We start from the raw sequence: 12,639 nt of genomic DNA on the forward strand, positions 1-12,639 counted from the left end.
AAACTCACTTTGATGGGTAAACCTAATGGGGAAGATCTGCTGGGTGTATGACAAATTCTGATATGAGAAAATACATAGTCAGTTGTTAGTAAATTTTGATCTGTTCATTTATTTAATTCATCCAAACCATATAGTGCTTTTAATGTGTCTTCCCTAAGAATCAAACCTACAACCTTTGTATGGCTCGGACAAGTGGTCAGCGACATCTGTGTAGAGCATGTGTGCAAAAATACAGCCCAACGGAATGCAAAAACACTTCTGTGTCAACCAGCACAAAAAAAGTTGGATAAAATAGCAACTTACGCAATTTAGTATTTAGTCTCAGCTGTGTGTATGGTCAATTAATCCATTTTCTTTGGCTGTCTTGTTTAATTACTAACTTTCTCCACAAAACTTATTCAAGAGACAACGTAATGCATCAATATCTACCGTTATTCTTGGAAATAATGTGATTTTCTGAACGGTAGCCATCTGTTGAGTGGGATGTGCCACAGCGAATGACGGAGCTGTAGAGAACAACTTTCAACAACGGCGCTCACTTACGCCAGCTTTACGCAAGAACATCCGTTCCTCCCCCAGACTGTCACTCAGTCTGAGACCTTCCTCCGACAAACACTGTGCAGCTAACGCTTATCTTTCAGCACCTGTCAAAACATCAAGCACACAGACAACCGAGAAAGTGGGAAAAACGATCTGTGTGAAAAGTCTTTTGCCATTTTTATAGCTTGAAATAGACCTGAGAGGTTGGTCACAACTTTGACTTTTGTAGAATGAGGCCTTGAGTTAGTATTTTGATCTAGATGAAAACATTTAAGGGTGTAGTCCCAGCGGAGAGGTTGTGCTGATCTATTGCAGCTCATCGCTGCACGCAGGTTTTAGGTCGGTGTAGTAGTGGCTTAAGGGTCTAATAAAGATTTTGATATGTGCAAGGATCTGATACATCAACAAACTGGACTGGTCCACTGACATAGTCACACATTAAGAAGTGGAGTTTCTTCACCAGATGAATGACAGCGTTTCTCCTTCGGCAAAGAAGCGAAAACATGACGACATCTTAGTCCTGTGTCAGCCGCCATAGTGCATTGAAAGGGAGGGAGAACGGGTGGAGCGAGCCATCTGTTGCAGTTCGTAATCTCACCGCTAGATGTCGCTAACTTTCATACACTGGACCTAATGAAAAATCCCAATTTGAATTTGTCACTAAAACAAAATAGCCAGGTCATACATAAATTATTGCTGCAAATTAATTTGAGTAAAATTGGTTAACAATTAATGATACTATTTAACTGACTTAAATATGAATATTTAAATTTGCATTATTCCACTTGCCTTAAGTCCAAAATAGAAACCAGAACAGCTTTAATTTCATACACTGTTCCTCTTATTTTAGATTTCTCTGGAAGGTAAGAACAGTATTACAGAGGAGGATGAAGAAAGAGTGATAAAATGACTTTCAGAGAGCATTAAGTAAAGAGCGAGCCATGACAATAAAACAGTCTTATACGCTGCTTCAATATATCCTGAAATACAGGGACAGCATCTCTCACAGCCGGTGAAAGTCCCTTTTAAGTTGGTCCTACCAAATGTACAAATGGAGTGAGATAGAAAGTCTGCCAGAACAAAAGAAAAGTGCTATCTGGGGATAGTTAGGGGAGACAATATTACAGATAGTGACACAGAGCAGACTGTAGCACTGCTTTACGTGCATCATGCTTCTACAAAATTGTACAGTTCTGCATGTGTCTTGAATTCATTCATGAATACATTTAAAATGCAATGAAACCATCTGTTAGGATCTAAGTGAGCAAGATTATATCTCTTTAATGCAGTTTATACTTATTTTTCGCTCCAGGGACCCACAGAAAGTCTCTTATTTAAAGGGATAGTTCACCCAAAAATAAAAATTACTCACCCTCAGACTGTTTCAAACCTGTTTACATTTCTTTGTTCTTCTAAACACTAAGGAAGATATTTGGAAGAATGTCAGTAACCAAACAAGTCTCATCCCCCATTTACTGCCATATAGTAACTTATACATATAGTGTATATATAGAAACTTATACAGGTTTGGAACAACCTGAGGGTGAGTAAATGATGAACTATCCCTTTAACACACCCGATTCAAAGAATCAACTTGTTAGCAGAAGGATCCATTAAACTGAGTTTGTCAGACAAAGGAAACATAAAAAATATTCAGTGGTGTGGGTTCTCAGGACCGAGGTTAGCCACTGTAATGTGTAGAGGAACTGTATCATTTTACATACACCCGAAAACAAAAATGCATGCAAATATGTTTTCCAAAAGTCTCCAGAGTGAGTTTGAAAGAATGTTTGATTTGCATTGCAATGCAGTTACAAACAAACAAGACCAAAGTAAAAGACAATTACAGTACCAGAACAAAATGAAAGAAAACAGTCAAATTGAATTTACTGTGGTGTTTAAAAAAGTAAGATTAAAGGAAAACAATTAAACATTCATCTAAAACCATTCTTTGGTTACTTCCCAGCTGGCTACTTTCTAAATGTAAATCCGTAAGCCTATATGACAGTAGACATACACAGTGTTTTGGGCTCAATAATAAATGTAAAATATCAAACTTACATCAGTGTGCATAGAATGCTGGTAAGCAGACAAGAGAAAGGTTGAAACATTGGCTTTTGGACAGGATATTGTATTTTGCAGGAAATGAAAAACTCAGAGCACAGAGATGAAAAATGCACCCTCAAAGATTACTTCTCAACCTTCACGTTTTTATTACAACTTCCACGTACGTCTGTAAAAGCAATAAGGAGGACCCTTGTTCCCCATGTAAACAGCTATTCACAGACATGCACCGCTGATTATTGCCCACATCTCCGCTGAGTGCTAATGGAATATCCTCGTATCTTTATGAAGTCCCTTTTAAGTTGGCAGCTTTTTCCCAGGTAGAAATCTGACTTTGACGGCAACTAAATGTACGGGGAATAGGCTGGCTCCGTTGCTCCTCATTACTGCCAGAGTCCGACTGCGCAGTCCAACCACGGCACCGTGACTTTCCACAGCGAACGCCACCGCTCCACTCTCCTTTATTAACATGAAAGCTTTTCTGGCAGGTCGCTCGCGAAAGAATCCATTTGTAGCTTTAGTGACGGCATTACTCGGAGACCTCCAGAAGGTGGAGACGCCATTATTAATAATTGACTGCTCATAATGTGTTTTTTATTTTGATGATTTGGGTTTAGTTTGTAGATTTTTTTCCAATGACTGTCTGTCAGTTATAAATGAGATTATTTTAGTTATTTAAATTATTATAATTCTAGATGATAAATATAAGTATCCTATGGAATTTTTCAGCGGTCTCACGGGAATTCGTGACATTGTCACGAACTGTAATCTATTCATTCGTGTTTACTGACACGAATTTCCCCCTTTTTTCGTGTCACCCATGCAGCACGACTTTCAATCTAATGTATTTTAATATGAGGTATCTTACATATCTATAAATATATATCAACGCAATCTCATGGGAATTCACCTATTTTGCAAGTTGGCTCATTCTTGTGAATTCCTATTTTCTACAATCTCATTGGTATGTTTTATAATGATTTGACTTTTCCCTTGGTTTAGGGGCGGGGTTAGGGGAGCCATTTATCATTGTGAAACTCGCGTTTTTAGCCTTTGCAGCTGTGATTTTAGGGTCTGGGGTGAAGTAAGGTGTTGGTTAGCCACATCCTAAAATATGTACGACTTCTTTTGATATCAGGTTATAAATATATACATGTAAATATACACACAGTCCGTGTATTGAAAGTCGTGCTGAGTGACACGAAAAGAAAGTCGCGCTGAGTGACATTAAAAAAAGGTTGTGCTCACTGACACGAAAAAATGGGGTAATTCGTGTCCATGAACACGAATTAATAGATTCCAAATTTCGTGTCTACGCCATGAACTGCCATTAGACCGAGTTGGCTATGTTGATAGTTTTAATACTGCTATACAAGTTATTTTTAAAAGCTTTTCCAATTATGCAAGCAACAGCTTCCATTAAAAGTTGGCAAATGACGGCGAAGTTGAGCTTTTATGAATGTTGATTTTGCTATTCATCAGATCTGTCTTTATTTATTTCGCTGGTGTTCAGCCAAGCCCGATCTATACTATAGCCAGTTAGGGCACAGAGAGATATTGTAGAACCCATCACAATTAGTTTAGTTTAGTTTTTATATACGCTATCATTTCTTTACATCTCTCTGCCTACTGTATACAATATCTCCATGAGACGAATAAATTGGAAGATGAGCCACTATACTTCAGTAAGTTATTATACATGCTCTCCTTGCAGATCAAACACTCAAGTATAAATTGTTTATCCTTTCTATCAAGCTCGGTTGAAATCCTCCGAAATAATCTTGAATTGGCTATAAAAGTTCTCCATTACTGTTGTTCCTTTGTGATCTTTGTGAGAGTTTTGTGCACCTGTGTGACACCCCGAGATCGTCCTGTCTATCAGGCGTATATGAAAAAACGCGAATGTTTGTTTTCTGAAGAAGGTGTTAAAAATAGGGTAACATTAATCACTGACTGAGGCAGACACAGATCAGTTTGGACGGCTGTGGCAGGCCTCACTGTCTGAGAGCGAGACTGACAGCCTTTAAATCACGCTCTGTCTGTGACTGTCACGGCAGATAGATTTGAGACAGATTTACCACCAGAGCAGGCCAGCAGGCTGGACGGAGGTCAGTAAACACAGACTAAAATGCTGAGTGGAAGAGAGACAAAATCCTTACGGTGAAATTTTTTAAAATGGCCTTTGAAAGCTTTCGCTTTTCCTTTTATTGAAAAAGTTGGGAAAACGCACTCAATGAGAATGCAAATTTACACTACAGTTGAATTCCAGTGAATGTGTGATGCAGTCTTTGCAAGACTTTGCAGTTTTAACTTTAGTTTTAAAGATGGCGTGAACTGTCTTGACGAGTAGTCTGCCATTTTCTGTTAAACTTAAGGTATCAGAGGGCCGGCCCAGCCTCTGTTGGTGCCCTAGGCAAGATTTTAGATTGCGCCCCTACTATACAAAATAAATAAGTAAAAATATCAGAAAATTTACTTTTTTGAAAAGCAAAATTCTTATTTATTTTAATATAACATGAATTGTGATTAACATAAATAGGAAGTAAATAAATAACAAAAAATATTTGTAATAAAAATGTTTCTAATTACATACTCATTGTTTGAAAATAACGCTGAAAATAAAATAAAACTTTCGCAATAATACTGTAGTCGAAAATTAGAGACCACAAAGCTGGTCTCTGTTACACATGCATAATTAATGCATTAAGATTATCAATCATAGTTAATCATAATCGCGTCATGATGCAAGAAGCTGTTCACATGTCGCTTTTTTGCGCGCTCTCGTCTGGCGCCCCTCTGGTCATTTTGGCCCTAGGCAACTGCCTATGCCACGGGCCGGCCCTGGCCCAGGTGGTATTACCACAGGGATGTTTTTATTTTAGGGAACAACTTATTGGTCAATGTAATTGTAATTGTCAATGCATTTCTCAACGTATCTTCTTTTGTGTTTTATTTTTGGATGAACTATCCCTTTAACCTGGTTGTTTGAATTGCAAACATGATCATCACTCGTGTATTGTTTGGAATCAAACTTTACTTGGTTTATTACATCCTTTAAATTTTTTCTCTCTGCAATATAGTTTAGGCTACACTTTAATATAGACTAGATTTTCAATGTATACTGTCCTGTGAAGCTGGTGATTTGATTATTTCATCAGTAGAACTGTGTTCATTATTTGCCCCGTCATCTTTTATTATCTAGTCGAAAAATTGATTTCGATAGACTGAGGAGTTCAACCTAAAGCTCCAAGTCCATTTCGATACCTTCAGACAGCAGCTATCTATTTTTAATAATGCAATTAGACCAGGCTGCTACGCTCATTTAGCTGAATTGGTCTCTGAGAACCAGAACACCCCAGGGGTGCGATTCTGGACCATTGACAAGCTTCTAAACGTCTCTCCTAGAAGCTGTCCTGACATAATCCTGGACTTTAAATGTGATGAGTTGGCAGCGTTCCTCACAAAAAATATATTTATTTTACATTCACGGTGGATATAAATGGAACATTACAAAATGATGCATCGGAGAGTGTTACTGTATTATTTTTGGCATCCTCAGATTTTTTTGTTGTTGATTCAGATACACCAAAGATAAGACAGTAAATCTGTCTGAGATTTGAACCATCACTAATGTCTAGAAAAAAGCTGTCTACAAGGATTTCTGTTTAAAATACCAGGAGAAGAGCATTACCTGTATCATCTACATTGTGTGAAATCAGCCTGTTAATTTAATACATCAGTCTGAACGTCTCATGGTCGCTTTAGTCTGTATTAAAAAAATCTGGAATGAGACAAAGGAAGCCAATTGGATTATATTTGTTTAGTTATTACATCTTTTCCAAGGAATTGAAAAAATCTCAGGGTCTCAAATATGTTTTAAAAAAGTCTTCAATATGAAACATTTCTTACTTTAAACTTGTACTTTTATCATATATCAATAATTGTTTCCTCAGTTTCATCTTTTATTTCTCCTAAATTGTTTTGGCACAAGCAGAAGATTGACAATAATTTTCGTAATACAGTAAAACATGCAGGTATAGATTTTTTTAATATATATTTATGTTACTACAACACATCGTTTTTTTAAAGGTTTCAGGCTTACATTTTTCATAAAACTATTCCGTTTATTGCCATGTTAGTGCATTTATTGCACTGATGAACAAACAATTTTCCCTGATGAACAAACACATGGAGCAAAACTGCATGGCAGAAATACTGGTGATTTCCATATAATAGAATTCAAATAAGATTTAATTAGGTCTCATCTGGATTGAAAGCGTGTCTCTGGAACACATATGCCTGGTAAACCCATCAGGAGATCTGTCTACCTAAATTACATATTACATACTGCTAATATGTGCTGGAAAATTCTTAATGAGCATTTTTAAATCAATTAACCACATTTTGCAAGAGTACTGTATATATGGAAGCACACGCTATAGATGATCCTTAGGGTATGTATAATGCAAAATGATATACATTTTAAAGTTTGGTTTTTAAAATTGGGTTTTTATATTTTATTTCTAATGCTATTTGTTGGATCCGTAAACAGAATGGTTGTTGTAGCAGATATATGTCTGTTTACTGGCATTTTCAGTGCAACACTTTCCATCTCATTGCAGCAAGTGATATATTACGGAGACAAGGTTTCATATAATGCAGACATAATTGGGTTCAGTACACCTTGTGCTGACATGAAATTAATGTCCTCCATTTGTAGTATTACAACACTTCCCCACCCACCAAATTCTCTAATGCTCATCTATTATTTTACATTTAAATTTACATTTATGCATTTGGCAGACGCTTTTATCCAAAGCGACTTACATTGCATTGCACTATACATTTTTTTGTTTCTGACTATGTGCAATCCCCTGGGATCCAACCCATGACCTCGGCGTTGCTATGCTCTTACCACTGATTTTCACCAAATAATAACACTTATTTTCACCAGTATTTGCATACCACTAACAGAGCCTTTGAGAGAGAGAGAGTTGCGCCAACTCCGTTGACTCAACTGGAACAGTTTTTCACAGCAATGGCAGTTTTTTCGTGGAGCCTCTCAATAGTTCCCTGAAATTACTAACGCATGGAGCTGTGGCTAAACAGACCAATTGAGGTAAACTTTTAACTCATTCAAAGAAATGAAAGCATTTAAAGAGAAAACAACTTCCTGGAACTATCTGAAGGCTCTCTCTCTCTCTCTCTCTCAACGGCTCGACCACTAAATTCTTAGAGAAGTTTGTCCGTTTAGGGCTACTGTAGAAACAACATGGTGAATTCCATGTAAGGGGACCCGCGGTGTATGTAGATAGAAATAGTTCATTCTAAGGTAATAAAAACATGATGCTTCATTTTGTAAGGTCTTTATACACCTCTGAAGACATAGTTATGTATATTAGATTGCATTTCTGTCACTAGATCCTTCGAAAAACTACACATTGGACAGGTATTAGTTTGTATAGCCCGATCAGAAGTGTTCATTTGTAAAAACATCTGTCAGCAATGCACAGACAGCAGCACTGGAAACCTCAGTTTCATATACACGGAGCTGTAAATACCACACCTTACAATTTATTATATAGATATACTTTTTATTAGAAATATGACATTCATTTTGTGCTCTGAAAACTGTACAATAACAAAGAAACCCCAGGGAACTTAAAAAAGGGTGCGTGTGTACGGGACAGGTTGGGGAGGGGACGGGGGAATTCAGGCAAGTACGTATCATCTGGAGTGACAGTCAGTGATACCAAAATACACACCGTTACATGATATAGTCCAGTAACCCGATGAGATTTGGGGATCTCAGAATCGTGATGATATCTAGAATAATAACAACAATATTCCCCAAGCACAGTAAGAAAGATATTTATAGGCTAAAATTCATTTAGATCTCTTCTGGAAATAATTACAATGCTGTACAACAGGACTCTGACGGGAGACTTGTGCTTTCTCTGTGTGCAACCACAACCCGACCAGAGAATAACACCCCTCTGCAGTTCATATAGAAGACATTATACATATATATATTTTCATATATGTATATACACACACCTACATATAAGTGTGTATATATAAATATTCGTATTTTTATTCATTTCATGATTCTTTACAAATTCTGAGACGGATCGCCTTCGCTCCAGTGATTCCGGCTTAAGCGAATGAAATCGTGTGGGTTCACATAACGGACAGCTCATCCTCCAGCCCTGTTCGCTTCCTGCTGCAGTCACTGAGGAACGCACTGGTAAGTTCTCATGCTGATTGGACCAATGAAAATCTGCCATTCTCACTGACGTCTTTAAAGCGTCCACAGGTCGGTGCTGCGCACGGAGCAGCACAGTGGCTAAGATGTGGGCGCGAGTGGCACTGCTGTGGGCGATACTGCCTCAGAAGGGTTTTCCTGACGTGGCAGGAGAGCGTTCGATACAGATTAACAGTCATATGTAGATTACTGCATTATGGGCGGTGGGCATCTCGGAAATGACGTTTTGTGTCACACTGATAACAACAACAATGATGATAATAATAGTATTTAGAATTCGTTTTTTATTTGATTTATTGACGTGTCAATAACCTGATTCCTGCCGGGCAGTTTGAAAGCGTTCTGTAGTTTCTAGTCTAACTTTCTCACCCATAACAAACCTATTATGCCAGAATACGTGTGTGTTTGTGTATATCCAGAAGTGTAAGAAATTGAAGGCCACTCACTAAGGCTCATCTGCTCTTAGCCTGAATTTCTGTCGGTCACTCCTAATGTTCCCATGGCAACACCCCAGAATGCCAAAGAGGGTGACCACTCAATGTTCCCAGTTCAGCCATTCTTGCTAGTGCCAGCTCATTACCATAGCAACATGCTCAGACCTGCATTTCTCAAAAGTGTTCCGATTCGCTTTGACATTAAGGAAAAGGCCATTCCAAGATAGAAAAAATTGCACAGCCACATTTCCTTGTTGCTTTCCGAGACTCTCTCTCACACACTAATATTTCATCTTTTCATCCTTTTTCCCTGCAAGTAGAGTTTGTTCTGTTTGTCAGATTTGTTTGTGAGGGTCATTCAGACCTCCGTCTGCAGGTCCATGATCTCCTGGCCCACCAGAGGGATGGTGGCGCTGGCCTTCTCCCACTCCACCGCTTGCATCTCTAGAGGAGAGGCCTGCAGGGGTTCCAGCTCCTTACGCACCCATGACGGCGGAGAGTGGCTCTTCCTGATTCCCTCCCATGCTCGCTTACTGGGGGTCTGCTGCTTGTCCTGCATAAAAAGAAAGAATTGTTATTATGAATGTCTAGAATGAGAGTTCTATTTCAGCCTAAAGTTAAACGATTATTTGTTTTAACTATATATTTGTCCATTTAAAATGATTTATGTATGTATTTTATTTGTAACTATATATACAGTATATTACTTTATATTCATATTAAAATAAATATTTATATATAAATACATATAAAGATATTTAAATGGCCAATTATATATTTAAAACAATTTATCTTTTGATTTTGGACCGAACCCATGACGTTGGTTCTTTCCTCTAAGGGTGCTTCGAAACAATGCAACGTTGTAAAAAGCGCAATATAAAACTTGAATTGAATAAATAAAAGAAATGAAAATATAACATGGATGCAAAACAGGAGTGATTAACTTACACTAAGGTTGGTTTTATCGCTGCCTCCTGAGGACACACTCCATCTCTTCCCGGCCTTTCCATCCACCGGCGGAGAATCTCTATCCTTCTCTGCATGGTGCAACTTCCTGTTTAGGTCCTGGAACATGTCTTGGTGGCGCTTCCTCGTATGCATGATCTTCTGTAAGATAAAGCACGACTGAAAACTTTGCAGAAGTTCATCATTAAACACTATTCATATGTACCACCTTTAGGTGCAGTAGAATTCACATTACACTCACCTCAAAGTCCAGCTCTGCGTAGCGTGATTTTCGTCTCTACGAGCAGAGAAAGAAGAAAAGATGAATAAACAAATAAAAATAAACACAATTGAGAGTAACATTAACACTTATGGCACACATAGGGAAGGCACTGTATAGCTTGTATATCGCATGCTTCCGCTGAGCTCCTGGCATGCGCGTGCAGTAAACAGCTTGTGACCCCGTGGCCTTTCTTTAGCCTGTCCGAGAGCGTCTGAGGGCAGTCTGACATTCTGCATGCTCTGAGCACAGCTGCAGCTGTGGACCCCCAATGCATTCTGGGAGCTAGTTTGGCCCGAGGTGAGAAGGAATCTACGCTTGTCATCTGCTCCCTTTTTAAAACATGAGCAAAACCTGACCTTTGCAAAGACTGTCTCCTAAGAGGGATAGTTGCAAATGCAAAGTGGCACAGTTTATGGCGCTTCCTGTCATTTCTTGCTTTTAAAACTGCGCATTTATCCTTCCATTAAATGTTTTGATGTGGCATCAGCGTTTGTTGAAACGGAGTCAATGTGCGTTTGGAGATGTCAGTTGAAATGTTATTCTGGGCAATGCAATGACACTCCCCTATACAGACGCTCCAGCTTCCAGTTTTTTCCTTTTGTGCACAAATTGGGACGCGCGCTCCCTCGTGGCAAATATGACAAACATTGATGTGAATTCACAGGCAGATGGGTCTACGGCGCGTCTCCTTGGACTAAACCAAAGTGTCCATCAGTCATGAGGAATAATCACGGCTGTTAAGAGAGTGGACGTTATGGCAATGACAAGAAAATGTGATTTTCAAAAGAAAACCTCCGGACGTGCTCCACAAGCACATTTCCACTCCTCGCGCGCTGTTAGCCATCAAATGTAAATGAGCAGAGATTTCGAAAGCAGCTGTCACCGAGGTTCTGATTTATTTAAGCTGTAAATCTGTTCACACAAAGTGCAATGCACGGTTTTCATAATTGACAACATACAAGCGTATTCGCATCGTGGAAACAGGTGCAGGTTTGTGGTCGTGGTGATGATGAATCACGTCTTACCTCCAGAGAGCTCATAGACAGCGTGGAGACCGTCTCGCTCTTCGACATCATTCCAGAGTTGCCCAACTCCCCCTGCTCGCATGTGTTGTTGGTCATCTGGGACTCGCTGGAGAAGTTCTGCACCGTCTGCCCAGGGGAGTCCCTCTCCGTGCACGAAACGCTGACTCGATCGGTGGGCAAGCTCTTCAGCCCGAACCCCTGCGCTGGATCTGAGCCAGCCGCGTTGGCCAGGTGGATGAGTCTGGTCTGAGGTAACTGCTCGAGGCCGATGTTGTACTTGGCGGACTGGTCCTCCTTCCCGCCCTTTGCGGGCCTAAGCGTGTTGTTGTTGTTGGGTAAGAGTATGTAACCTTGGCTGGTTCCTCCACCTTCGGGTCCGCCGCTGTCTCCGGGAGCCCGGGTCAGATCTCCGTCCAGCTGCTTAAAGAGTTCTCCATCACATATATAAATAGATTTGGCTCCGGGGAGCTCCGTGCTGACCCCGGCGATGCCGCCCTTCTCGCGGCGCATGGTGAGTGTGTGGCTGGCGTAGTCAGCGACGTTTTGCAGGTGGACTTTTGCCATGCTGGCAGGAAGAGTGTTGAAGTTGGAACCTTTCTGTACTGTGATCTTCTGTGAAGCCAGCTTCTCATCGCCCTGTAGAGAAGAACGCTTCACGGTGCCTGCAAAACAGAGCACAAAAGCATTACCGGGTGAAATGAGAACGCGTGCTGATTTGTTTCACGGGCAGCTTTTTAAACTTCTTTCATCAGTGCAAATGATATGATCTGATACATCTAAATAAAACTTTGCTGAATCATGACACTTAAATTTGGTTTAAAACTAAATATAGCCCAACAGATGCTACTCTTGTACCAAAATGAACAGTTTTTACATGATTTGCTTCTGGGCTTCAATGCACCTCTTAACAAAAGCGTCACACGTTGATGCTTTGACTTCCATAACAAAAGCATGGCATGATTGAAGATTTGACCAGGTTTTCTGATAGGAAGCAGAAAGTAAACTAAAAACTAAAAATGCTAACAACAGAGTTAAATATACATTTGAGGGACAATGCTGAAACTGTTTGAGAGCGTTAAAATG

At 39.6% G+C, this 12,639-nt stretch overlaps 1 protein-coding gene across 11 annotated transcripts in view; it reads right to left on the reverse strand.

Annotated features, from left to right (window-relative positions):
• Positions 1–8,151: 8,151 nt before the first annotated feature.
• Positions 8,152–12,639, reverse strand: part of adgrb1a (adhesion G protein-coupled receptor B1a) — a 74,669-nt gene continuing 70,181 nt past the window's right edge. For 3 of the 11 annotated variants that reach the window (XM_057339398.1, XM_057339397.1, XM_057339399.1), the window contains 4 exons: positions 11,557–12,218; positions 10,511–10,546; positions 10,252–10,410; positions 8,154–9,856 (listed from right to left, as the gene is read on the reverse strand). In XM_057339398.1, coding sequence (XP_057195381.1) covers positions 9,662–9,856; positions 10,252–10,410; positions 10,511–10,546; positions 11,557–12,218 — 1,052 coding nt within the window. In that variant the 3' untranslated portion in view covers positions 8,154–9,661. Of the gene's footprint in view, positions 9,857–10,251; positions 10,411–10,510; positions 10,547–11,556; positions 12,219–12,639 lie in introns of all 11 variants that reach the window. The other 8 variants (XM_057339402.1, XM_057339405.1, XM_057339401.1 and 5 more) reach the window with 4 other exon arrangements.

Source organism: Triplophysa rosa, linkage group LG8, assembly GCF_024868665.1.
Source record: "Triplophysa rosa linkage group LG8, Trosa_1v2, whole genome shotgun sequence".
Taxonomy (NCBI): Eukaryota; Metazoa; Chordata; class Actinopteri; order Cypriniformes; family Nemacheilidae; genus Triplophysa; species Triplophysa rosa.